Genomic DNA, 12986 nt, shown 5'->3' with positions numbered 1-12986 from the left:
TGTTTTTTAGTGAAGTGTTTTATTTTAACTTGCATAATATTTTTGAAGTAGAAATAGCTTTTCAGTGTTTATTTCATTTGAAATATTGTCTTAGTTGACAGATGAGGAAGTTTAGATTTGAAGATGTTCAAAAGATTGTAATAGTGGCATTTAGAAAAGATTCAGAATTCAAATCATTTTCTGCTTCTAAGTTCAAAACACCAAAATTATGTGGCTTATGTTTCTGATACATTAATTTGTTATATAAAAAGAGACCATGAAATAAAATACATAAAACAGGCTTTGACTCTCTTAATCCCTAATTTTTTTCTTTTTTTAACTCAGAATTATTTTAGTTTTAAAAGCATTTCTCCCTGTTAATTATTATTATTATCATTTTATTTAATTTTTTTTTTGTCTTTTTGCCTTTTCCTGAGCCGCTCCCACGGCATATGGAGGTTCTCAGGGTACGGGTCTAATTGGAGCTGTAGCCGCCGGCCTATGCCACAGCCATAGCAACGTGGGATCCGAGCCACGTCTGCAACCCATATCACAGCACACAGCAACGCCAGATCCTTAACCCACTGAGCAAGGCCAGGGATCGAACCCGCAACCTCATGGTTCTTAGTCGGATTCATTAACCACTGTGCCACGACGAGAACTCCTCTCCCTGTTAATTATTACCTTGAATCCATGCTCATGTAAATTTTCTCAGAAAACTTCAACAAATTTGATTTAAGAAAATAGGTAATTTTAATTACTTCCAAATTCTGAAGCCTCCTCTTCTGCCACTCTCCAGCAGGCCCATAAGGCTGAGGGTTCCCCCATTTCTTCTTGACCATACATATTACCACAGCAAATAAGCCTCAATTTATTCATTCAGTGTTTCATACATCTTCTCTTCTAGAATTTATCTTAACTCTGAAGCCCTAGGGTCACATGTACTAAGCATACATACATCAGGCATCTTTTCTGAACAAAACAATACAAATATATTTTCTGATTCCCCCATTTGCTAAGTAAATACTAAGTAAAATTAAAATAAGTGACTTTAAGTTGAGGAAGTACTGCAATAGATGCGGGTTCAGTCCCTGGCCCAGGAACTTCAATGTGCCATGGTGTGACCAAAAAAGAAAAAGTATGTAAATAAATTTTAGGATAAACTAGATGGTTTAGGTTGCCCTTTAAAATAATAATTGCTATTTTTTACCAACCATTGTATTTAAACTCCCCATGGAAACTTCTGTGACTAACTTCTTTTTTTGGCTGATGTTGTACCATTTGGAAGTCCCTGGGCTACTATGCCACAAAGAAACTCCTTTTTTTTTTGACTACTTATTAGCCCTGTAACCTTGAGTGACTTGTATCTGCTTTACTTGCAGGGACAGCATGAAGGTGAATAATAGGGTAAATGGCTTTGAACTATCAAGACATGATGTATAAATTCAAAGCATTGATATTTAGGGTTTGGGAAAAGCTGGGAGCGTTTATTTCTGAGATATTTAATATGTGGCATTACCACAAAGATACTACTATTTTACAAAACTTGTAGTATTTGATACTGTTCATCTCTTAACCCTTTTGGCAGCTGTTCCCATCACTGCCGCTTCTTTGTCCTCATTCCTTTCTGGCTGCAATTTTAAGGGTTTCTTCAAAGTTCTTGGGGTTCCATGTCCCCTCTCCCCTGGCTCTTGTCTCCCTCCTGTGCCCTTCTTGGGCTCTTTCATCTGTTCTTATAGTTTTAACTACCATCTGTATGTCTCATAATCCCAGTCCAGATCTCTTCTCCAGCTTCAGACTTCAATGTGGGACAAACACTGCTGTCAGCATGAGCAAAACTGAACCCATTAATCTTCCTCCATAATCTGGTCCCTGCCCATGTCTTTGATTTCATCTTGCAGACTCCCTGTTTTAAATTTGATGCTGTAGTAAGAACAGCTATGGGGTAAGCACTTACTGCACCTTCCCTGCATGTCTTATGTAATTTCACCAAATCCCTATGGGATAGACCTTTTTATTATCCCATTTTAGGAAACTCTTTTGAGAAGTTAAATAATGTATCCCCAGTCATATAGCTTGGAAATGGCAATTCTGGCTGAGACTGAACACAGCTCACTCTAACACCAAGTTCATGGCCACGTATCAGAGTACCCACAATCCTTATTATGTTACTTATTGCTGATACAAACATACTGTACATCTTATCCTTTCCATATTAGCCTTCCTTGTTTGGTATATAATTCAAGACTTAGGGGTAACTATAATAAGAGCAAAGTGATCACTTTCAGTTTCTGAGGTCACATTATTAACTATTTGATGATACTCGTTCCTTAAGTAGAAGTATGTCAAGTTCCCTTTTGACTCAATACATAATTGTGTTGAATTGTGATTGTGTATGAATGTAACAAGCATATTCTTCTTTTGTTTAAGGCTACTTTCCTGAGGTGTGCTCTTAATTCCTAGGTTTAACCAGTCCTTACTTCCTTGGTGTGGTGTCTTCTAAGGCAGTGTTCTTAGCTTGGGACCTCTTTATCTTTCTTCCTACTTTTGCCTTCCTCTTGCTCAGCAAACTGCTACATTTAAGATTTTAGCTGAGACATCACCTTTTAAAGAAGCTTCTCCTATATCTCTAGGCTGAATAGTCTTCTTGCTCTGGATTCCTCTAACATCTTCTGTATGTGGATAAGCATTTTAAACTCTAATAATGTCAGAAAATACTAACATTTGTTTGAGAGATAGTCATTCTCATTAGAGGATCAGCACTCTGGCATGGAAACCACATCTCAGGCATATTTGTGTCCATTGCACTCAAATGCCTAATGTACTTTAATTGAATTACCGTCTGACCACATGATTAAATGATTGCTTTTAATGCTGGTGTCAACTTTCTAGACACTATAAACCTAAGAACACTGTATATTATTTTTTCAATTGAAGGGCTAATGTATTTAATCAATAATCAGAAGACTAAAAGATATAGACAGTCTTTTATTTCTCTGTTGTTATACAGCATCACAGCCAAACTGTTCCCAATCAGTGATAATTTACTATATTTTAAAAAGCTGTAATGAGACATTCATTTAACATGTTAGTTTGAACATATTCGGTGTTTTAAAAGTTTCACAGAATTTTGAGCATGAGGTGAATGTTAGCCTTTTAAAACGATTCTATTCTGAAAGCATACATTTAATGCTCTTATCAGGCACTGCAGTAATTCATGCTGTGATTTTCATTTGTACTGCTAATGTTACGTTTTTTCATTAAGGCTTTAATTACCTCAAATATTTAATTAAAGCCATGTTTTCAAGTATTTGGCATAATGATCTTAAAAATTAACTATGTCCTTGCAAAGGTAGTCAAAATAAAAATAGAAATTCAGAGAGACTTCTTTTGTGCCTGTCTCAGCATGATTATAATTTTCCAAAGTGATTTTCATGTTTTAAGAACTTATTTTTTTGGTTTGAACCTAATCTGTTTTCAAAAAGAAAGCTTCTAGTATTTTTCCTTGGTAGCTAGCTTTAAGAGCAATGTTTCAAAATATGTAATAGTAATTACTTGAAAGGTGAGTATTTTTTTTTAACCAAAATCTTGACAAGAATGGGGGAAAACATAGGATGCTACCTGTGTAATAGAGAATGAAGGGCCATTTTCCCTAAAAAGGTATATTTGAGAATTTTTACTCTGACTCATAGGGGTGGGAAAAGGTTCCACGATGTTCCTAGGAACTGAGCCAGTTGATGTGTATTTGTAGTCTGGTCTTCCGTGACTTCTAGAGTAGGCTTGGTGGGCTGCTCTCTCTTCCTTTGGCTGCTTGTGCTTTCCCTTTACAACGGTCACCACACGTGCTTGCATCTCTAATGCCTCTTACCTTACTAGGCTATAAGATTTATGAGCAAAAATCCATTGTGTATGTTTGTTCTCTATGATTCAAACAAGCAGAAAATAGGGATTTGTTTTCCAAAAGTAATTGTTTTAGTCATGGTGATATTTGAAGCACTGTAGATCTTTTTTCCTTTTCTCTCTTTCTCCCTCTTTTTCTTTTAAAAAAAAATTTTTTTTAATGCTTGCACATGGACGTTCCCGGGCTGGGGTGGAATTGGAGTTGCACCTGCCAGCCTATGCCACAGCCACAGTAATACTGGATTCAAGCCGCATCTGTGACCTGTGCTGCAGCTTGTGGCAATGCCAGATCCTTAACCCACTGAGCGAGGCTAGGAATTGAATGTGCATCCTCACAGACCCGTGTTGGGTTCTTAACTCAATGAGCCACTGTGGGAACTCTGAAGCACTGTAGATCTCGAAATAAATTATTAAAAAGCAACTGAATTAGCTTTAATATTATTGTCTAATTCATTATATATCTAGTAACTTGAATTATTCAAAATATTGTTTAAATGCTGTATTATCCATCTTTTTCGGAGAGTCATTTATTTTGTTTGGGAAATTATTTTGTACTTAAATCTTTGATATTTAGTAATTATGATTTCTTCAAACAAAATAGTAAAGTTATATATCTCAAAGCTTCCCTAAGAATTAGTAAACTCGGAGTTCCCATTGTAGCTCAGTGGTTAGCAAATCCAACTGGAACCATGAGGTTTTGGGTTCGATCCCTGGCCTTTCTCAATGGGTTAAGGATCTGGCATTGCTGTGAGCTGTGGTGTAGGTCGCAGACACAGCTCGGCTGTGTCTGTGGCATCGGCTAGCAGCTGCAGCTCCAATTAGACCCCTAGCCCGGGAACCTCCATATGCCGAGGGTGCGGCCCTAAAAAAAAAAAAGAATTAGTAAACTCATGTTTTTCAGAGTTGATAATGCAGGTACAATTTTCACATGGATGAAGGTATCTAGACCCCACATGCTACCTCAGCTTTGTAAATCCATAACCTGCTGTGTATCTCTGGTATTTGCACTGCCCCAACACTGAGCTGACTGGAATGGCATGGGGATGCTGCTGATTGTGACTTACCATCGACTCAAGCACAGATGTCCTTCCCTTTATTCCTCATGGTGGATATCAGGATGGTTGAAACATTTAGGAAAGATTAAAGCTCCTGGGTAGCAAAGGAAATTAACATGAAGAAAAGATCAATTTCACTCACAAAAACCAAATTCCTCATCCTGGCTTACAATTGATCTGGCCTTTGATGTATTTCTGACTTCCCTCCTCCCTCTCTGCCTTTTTCTTACAGAGTTCTACCACCCTGGCTTCCTTGCTGATTCTAGAACGTTCCTACATGCCCCCACCTTAGTGCCTTTGCCCCAGCTGTACTCTCTTGCCCCAGATATTTGCATGACTAACTCCCTCCTTCAAGGCCTTGCTCAGGTTTTCCTTTCTTAGTGGGGCCTGTTCTGATCCCCTGTGTAAAATGGCAGTTCACCTCCCAGCCCACTCCTGCTCCCCTTTATCTTGCTCTCTGTTCTTTTTTCTGTAGTATCTAATCACCTTCTAATAGATGGTATAACCTATACTTTATTTATTTATTGTATTCATTGTTACTGTTTCCTGCCACTAAAATGTAAGTTTAATAAGGGAAGAATTTCCTCATTAGTTTTTGTTTTTCATTGTTGTGGTGGTTATTTTAGTAACAGGTGAATCTTAAGTACCTAGAACCTGGTGAAGGGAATATAGAAGATAGTCAGTAACTATTTGTTTAATAAATAAGTTCACATCTAAGAGAGTCAGACCTAGAGAGATGAAAGTACACCCTTTCTTGCCTTCTAAGCTCTGTTTTTTAACCCTTCTTGGGATGATTGCTATTTAAGAATGACTGTACTTGGCTGATACCTTGACTCTAACCTATAGGAATGTGGCCAAATTATGCTGTAACTTTCCCTCTGTATTCCCAAATCCACAGTGTTAGTGGATGGTTTCACCACTTGTGGAGCAGTAATTAAGCCTGGAACAGAAACGGGCTTTAGTGATGGACTGAGTCACCAAGATAAAATGACTAATATAGTAGGTTTGTTCCTTTATAACCTGTCCCAGGTTTAAGAAGTGCCCATTAGGTGAATTCAGTTCTGGTTCTGACTGTAACTAACTCATTGTCTTACATCTTATGGCTTATGTTTCTTCAACTGTAAAATTGAACTGGACTGTATTTTTTTTTTTTTTTTTTGACTCCGAAGTTTAGCTGTATCATTAGAAATTTTTTTTTTTTTTTTTTTTTTTTTTTGTGTGTCTTTTGTCTTTTTTGTTGTTGTTGTTGTTGTTGCTATTTCTTGGGCCTCTCCCGCGGCATATGGAGGTTCCCAGGCTAGGGGTTGAATCGGAGCTGTAGCCACCGGCCTACGCCAGAGCCACAGCAACGCGGGATCCGAGCCGCGTCTGCAACCTACACCACAGCTCACGGCAACGCCGGATCGTTAACCCACTGAGCAAGGGCAGGGATTGAACCCGCAACCTCATGGTTCCTAGTTGGATTCGTTAACCACTGCGCCACGACGGGAACTCCTCATTAGAAATATTTTAAGCTTTATAGTTTAGGAACGCTCTTTCAAAATATGGTAGTAAATAAGTTAATCATGTCACCATACTATATTTAAAGCATATTTAAGATTGGTAAGGTGCTGCATATCTGAAAACAGTTGAGCATACTAGTAGTATCTAGAATCTAACAATTGTTCTTTTCTTATGTAATTTTACAAGAAAAAGCAAATATGTAATAATTCTTAGAATTAAATTAACTGGAAAATTTCCTTTAGATGTGATAAATAACTCATGTTAGAATCCATCTCCCTCCCTCCCTTTCTCTCTTCCTTCTTTCCCTTATTTCTTCTCTATTCTTTGGGTTATCTATTGTACACTTTCCCCACTTTTGCCTAGAGAACAAAAGGATGACACTTTACAGGTATTTTTCTAATATTTGCTTTTTGAATATATATTTTATTCATCATTGTGCCCTCTAGCACCCAGCATATTGTCTTATAGATGCTCCTTAAGTGTTGCTTGGATGAATGAATTTGCTTTTATTTTCCCTTAATATTTGAGTAACTCAGAAAGTGATTTTTTAAATTTTTTATTATTTTAAGAAAGGTGACTCTTGTGATGGTGGGACTTGATAATGCTGGTAAAACGGCAACAGCAAAGGGAATCCAAGGAGGTAAGCTGAAAAAAATTTATATTTAAATTCTGATTTATTTATTTAAATTGCTTTATTGCATATTCATTGGGTACAAATAAAATGCATTCTATAATATTCTTAGTATACCTGTGGCTAATATAGTGAATAAACTGGCTTAATAGTACCAGATTATTATGTTTCAGATTTGACTGAATGCAGAGATGCAGAGGTTCCTTGAGGAAGAGGAACTGTAGCTGTCTTCTAGCCAGTAGGAAGGAAGGAAAAAGTTAAAAAAGGACATGTCCCTACCGTTAAGGATCCCTGGGCAGAATTTAGTCACAAGGCTACATCTAAATGAAAGGAGGTAGAAATATAGTCAGCCAGCATAGCTCTCTTTGCAACTCTTGATTTTTTTTCAACATGTTATATAACTTTTGGTTATGTTGAAGATACATTAGGAAGTTCCTAGTGGCTCAGTGGGTTAAGGATCTGGCATTGTCACTGTCGTGGCTTGGGTTGCTGCTGTGGTGCAGATTCGACCTCTGGCTAGGAACTTCTGCATATCTCGAGTGTAGCCAAAAAGAAGAAGAAAGATATATTAAAGTGTTTTGTCATTTATATTACATCTCATTGTATGTATTTATTTAGTCTTAATTTAATGCTTCGTAACTACAGTATAGAAGTTACTGTGCTAGTGAGTTTGTTGTGTACCTAGAAGATATAGCAGGAGCCAGGCATCTAAAGGGTAAGATTTGGGAGAAAACTAACATATATCTGTTCCTGAAAATGGATGTTTCAATAAGATATCATGTGTGATAAATAGTCACAGAGCTTTTATTTATAGAAGTTTATGAAAGAAAATTAACACGTTTTGTCACCCAAAATTCTGCTAAGTAACATTAGATGCAAACTACATTTCATTGTTTAAGGATTCTTCCGAGGACTTTTTGTACCCCTCATGCTGTCACCTAGGTTATGTTCTTGCAGAGCACTCACTGTCACCATCTAAAACAGGTGTTGCAAACTTCTGTAAAGAGCCAGATAATAAATATTTTAGATTTTAAGAGTCATATGGGCTCTTCCCCAGTTGCACAACTCTGACATAGTGATGCAAAAGTAGCCACAGACAGTATGTAAACAAACGAGCATGGCCATGGCCATGTTCCAATGAAACTTATTTATAGACACTAAAATTTGATGTATTATGAAATATTATTCTCTTTTTGCAGTTATTTTAAAATGTAAAACATATTCATGTAAAAACAGGTGACTTGATAGACTTGGCCCGTAGGCCATGATCCCTTATCTAAATACCTTCTCTTTCATTTTTTCAAAGCTTTAGTGTCTTTAAGGGAGCTTGATCTAGGAATATGATAATCAGATCATCTAATTATTTGTATGTAGTTAGAACATCCTCTCTCCATTAGGCCTTTCTCTTCTGCATTCCACCTCCACAAACCCATCAGTTTCTTTTAAGTCTAGGAAATGGTCAAACTGTCATATTATGGGCAAAAAGTCAAGGCTCCCTTCAACTTTGAGCTCCCCTCTGGCTTGTTTTTGTTCCTCATTTCCTGTTTACTCTTCAGCCTACTCCAATGACTAATTTCTGACTTTTTTCCTTTTTTAAAGATTCCAGTTGCATAGAACTACTTGACGATTTCTAAATTGACCTTTTTTGATAATGCGTATTTTTGTTTATGCTGTTCCCACTTTTCTTTTCAGAGAGAATGTCAACTTATCCTCAAAGACATACTTTTGTCATATAATCTCCTTCTTTATGAAGTCTCTTCTGATCTGCTGCCTTCACCCCTTAGTGCAATTGATTACTTCTCCTTTGTCTACTTTTATCTATATCTACTGTGTCACTACCTTATTGCCCTTCTGTTTATATATCTGCCACTCCAGACTGTAAATTCCCCCAGGGTAGTTTACTCTTTTTGGTGTTCCAGTTCAGGCCATGCCTTATGTGTAGTAGGCATTCTTCTTTTTTATATAAATGGACTATCTTTTAGATCAGTTTTAGATTCATAGCAAAATTGAATAGAAGGTACAAAGAGTTCCCACGTAGCCCCTTTTGCTTCTTCTGTATCCTGCACCAGAAAGGTGTATTTGTTACAACTGATGAACCTATATCAACACATCATTATCACCCAAAGTTCATAGTTTACCTGCGTGTTCACTCTTGGTGTTGTACAATCTCTGGGTTTTGACAAAATATGATATCCACCATTATAGTATCATTCAGAGTAGTTCCACTGCCCAAAAGATCCTCTGTACTCCAGCTATTCATCCCTCCTTTCATCTCTAGCCTCTGGCAACCAACACTCTAACAGCCTTCTTAAACATTTCTCCCGAAGGGAACCGTCCTAACTCTTTTGGTGGGAAAGTAAATTGGTGTAGCCACCGTGGAAAACAGTATGGAGGTTACTCAAAAAACTAAAATTACAGTTATCACATGATACAGTAATCCCATTCCTGGGTATATATCCAGGCAAAACTGTAATTCAGAAAGATATATGCACCACTTGCTCATAGCAACACTATTTATAATAGCCAAGACAAAGAAACAACCTAAATGTCCATCAACAGATGAATGGATAAAGAAGATGTGGTATAATACATTAGGAGATTAGGATTAACATATACATGCCACTATATATAAAATAGATATTACAACAGGGGCCTATTGTATAGCATAGGGAGATCTACTCAATACTGTGTAATAACCTATATGAGAAAATAATCTGAAAAGGAATGAATATATGTATATGTATAACTGATTCACTTTGCTGTACACCTGAAACTAACACAACTTTGTAAGTCAACTATACTCCAATAAAATAAAAAAAAAGTGGTGTATGTATAGTGGAATATTATTCAGCCTTAAAAAGAGTGAAATAATGTCACTTGCAGCAAAATGGATAGACCTAAAGATTATCATATTAAGTGAAGTAAATCAGAAAGAGAAAGACAAATACCGTATGATATCACATATATGTGGATTCTAAAATATGATACAAATGAACTTATCTTTGAAACAGAAACAGACTCACAGACATAAAGAGCAGACTTGTGGTTGAGGGAGGGATGGACTTAGAGTTTGGAATTAGCAGATTAAACCATTATATGTAGAATGGATAAACAATGGAGTCCCACTGTGTAGCACAGGGAAATATATTTAATATCCTGTGATAAACCATAATGGAAAAGGTAAGTAAAAGAATATATATATGTATTTATTCAGAAATTAACACAACATTTTAAATCAATTATACTTCAATAAAATAAATTTTAAAAACCATTGTCACAACATTGTAAATCAACTATACTTTAAATAAAAAAATTTAAAAAACAAACAAAAAAATACCCACATTTCTCCCATGGCTTCTCTTCTTTAGCTTACTTTTAGTTCTTCTCTTTGTTTTTAATTTTTTTTTAAATTAAAAAATATTTCATTGTATATTTCCTCCTTTCTTTTGAGATAGTTTTCTTCCTTTCTAACTGTATTGCCACCATCTAAATGAAAAGCCTGGATTTTTGTTTCGTCTATGGAGTTATTATAGTTTCCTAATCTAAGAGTATTTTCTAATTTTGAACTTCATTTCCTTCTTTTCTTCATGGCTGTCAAAGTGATTGCATTAATAGAATATAGGTTCGGTTGTACTATCAGAGGCAGTGGTTTAAAAAAATAGAAGTTTATTTCTCATGTAACATCACAGGCAGAAGTAGGCCAAGACTGGCATAGCAGCTCTGTGGTGCTAGGGACTGAAGTTCATTTTCCTATTCTCTCTGCCATTCCTAGTGTTCTTCCTTGCCTACCTGGTCCAGTGTGGCTCATTACTACATGTGGATTTCAGCTGAAAGGAAGACGTAAAGGGCAAAAGGAGACTGTTTGCCTTTTTTTAGTTTGTGAACCAGAAACCACCATATCATTTCAGTTCACAGGCCATTGGCCAGAACCAGTAAGTGGTCCAGAACTGGCTCCTACTTGCTCTTAGTGGCTCATATCAGTTAGCAAGAGACAATAAGACCCCTTTGCTCCTAACTCTGTGTTCAGGTGCTTCACAGTGGTAGTTTGAAATTGGCCATAGTGGATGTATTTACACCATGAAAATTGGCAAGCACTATAAATCAGAATTCCATAGCTTGCAAAGCCAGTTAAACATTTAACAGTATACCACAAGCACACTACCTGGAACCTTGTCTCTTGGCCACCCCTAGCTGCCATAGAGACTGGGGATTGCATTCTTTGTCCTAAACAGCCATGTGCTCAACTTAAAAATCCAGGATTCTCTGAATCTCCAATACTATTTTATAACAATTCTATGAAACTCTTTGTATTTCGAGTGGGAAAATTCTTTGTGTAAATTGTCCCGAGCATTGTTGGTATTAACACATCTTTATTGTATTATTTGTTTATGTATATATTTTCTCTTTTTCTCTCTATGTAAGAATTCTACAAGATCAGAAAATAGTTTTTATTAATTTCTGTATATCAAGGACCTTACATAGTACTCAGCATAACGTAGGCTCAATAAATAGTTACTGACTATATATTTTAATCTTTAACTTTCTAGCTGTTGTCTTAACAAAGGCATGTTACAGAAATCCTCAGGATTGGGGACTATATGTCTTTCTACCCCTGGTTCTTCTATGATGCCTAATTTATATTTGAATGATTACAGGCATGGATGGATGGCTATGCATATGGAAGAATGGACATAAGGACAGCAGCTTTAGCTGTCTTAGCATTCTGGTGTTCTAGTATTCAGCCACTGTATACTTTGTGCCAAGGGCTAAGGATACAAAGATAGTTCCCAGCTGTTGGGAACATATAGGCTATTGTGAAGACCAGCAAGAAGACAGAATATAGGAATTCCCATTGTGGCTCAGCAGTAACAAACCCAAGTAGGATCCATGAGGACACAGTTTCAATCCCTGGCCTTGCTTAGTGGGTTAAGGATCTAGCGTTGCTGTGAGCTGTGGTGTCGGTCACAGACATGGCTTAGATCCCACATGGTGTGGCGTCGGCCTGCAGTTGTAGCTCATATTCGACCCCTAACCTGTGAACTTCCATATGCCATGGGTGCAGCCCTAAAAAGACAAAAAAAAAAAGAGAGAGAGAGAGAGAGAGAGAGACAAAATATTATGATAGAGGGTGTGGGTGATACTGTAAATAGGAAAGAATCATCAGAGAGGGATTTATAGAAAAGATTATAACCTAACATTTAGTCTTGAGTCTTGAAACAGAATCATGAGTAAGAATCAGAGAAAAGAGTAGCCAAGGTGGGTACAGCATTCCATGTAGCAAAAGAAATGGGCTTTTGCTACATGGACTTGAACTTGAGTCCTGGCTCTGTCCACCATGTAACCTTGAAAATATTACTTAATTGGAATTGGCTTCCTGGGAATATTGCCATCATTTCATCTGTTCTTAAATCGCTCCCCTTCCTAAAATGTTCTACTTTCTTTGCTGTACTATTTTATCTTGTAAGATTTCATTCCCATTTCACTTCCTCCGTGAAGCCTTTCTAGGCCATAACTCACTTCTCCCTCTGCTTTACCCATTTTCTTTTGAATTCCCTCCATTTTAGTTTGGTCTGCTAAAACAGAATACCACAGACGTGGTGGCTTAAACTACGGTTATTTGTCACAATCCTGGAGGCTAGAAGTCTGAGACCAGGATGCCAATATGGTCGGGTACTTAGTGAGGGACCTCTTCCTGGCTTATGGATGGCCATCTTCTCACTTGTATCCTCATGTGGTGGAAAAAGAGAGGAAACAAGTTCTCTTGTGCCTCTCTTTATCAGGGTACTAATTCCGTCATGGGGTCTCCACTAGTGATCTCCCCTAAACCTAATTATCTCCCAAAGGCCCTACCTCTAAGTACCATCACACTGGGGATTATGAGTTTTGGTGGGAACATAAACATGCAGTTCATAACACCT

The 12986-nt window shown here is 37.1% G+C and overlaps 1 protein-coding gene across 6 annotated transcripts in view; it reads left to right on the top strand.

The window, feature by feature from the left end:
- Positions 1 to 12986, top strand: part of ARL13B (ADP ribosylation factor like GTPase 13B) — an 81188-nt gene that overhangs the window by 12467 nt on the left and 55735 nt on the right. For 4 of the 6 annotated variants that reach the window (XM_021070734.1, XM_021070732.1, XM_021070733.1 and 1 more), the window contains exon 2: positions 7007 to 7077. The exons of 1 other annotated variant lie outside the window; for it this stretch is intronic. In XM_021070734.1, the coding sequence (XP_020926393.1) occupies positions 7007 to 7077 (71 nt within the window). Of the gene's footprint in view, positions 1 to 7006; positions 7078 to 10840; positions 11001 to 12986 lie in introns of those variants that run through there. One more of the 6 variants, XM_021070735.1, reaches the window with a different exon arrangement.

The sequence above is a fragment of the Sus scrofa genome, chromosome 13 (assembly GCF_000003025.6).
Source record: "Sus scrofa isolate TJ Tabasco breed Duroc chromosome 13, Sscrofa11.1, whole genome shotgun sequence".
Classification (NCBI taxonomy): Eukaryota; Metazoa; Chordata; class Mammalia; order Artiodactyla; family Suidae; genus Sus; species Sus scrofa.
The sequence above is the reverse complement of the archived record's forward strand: the minus strand, read 5'-3'. Positions and strand labels throughout refer to the sequence as shown.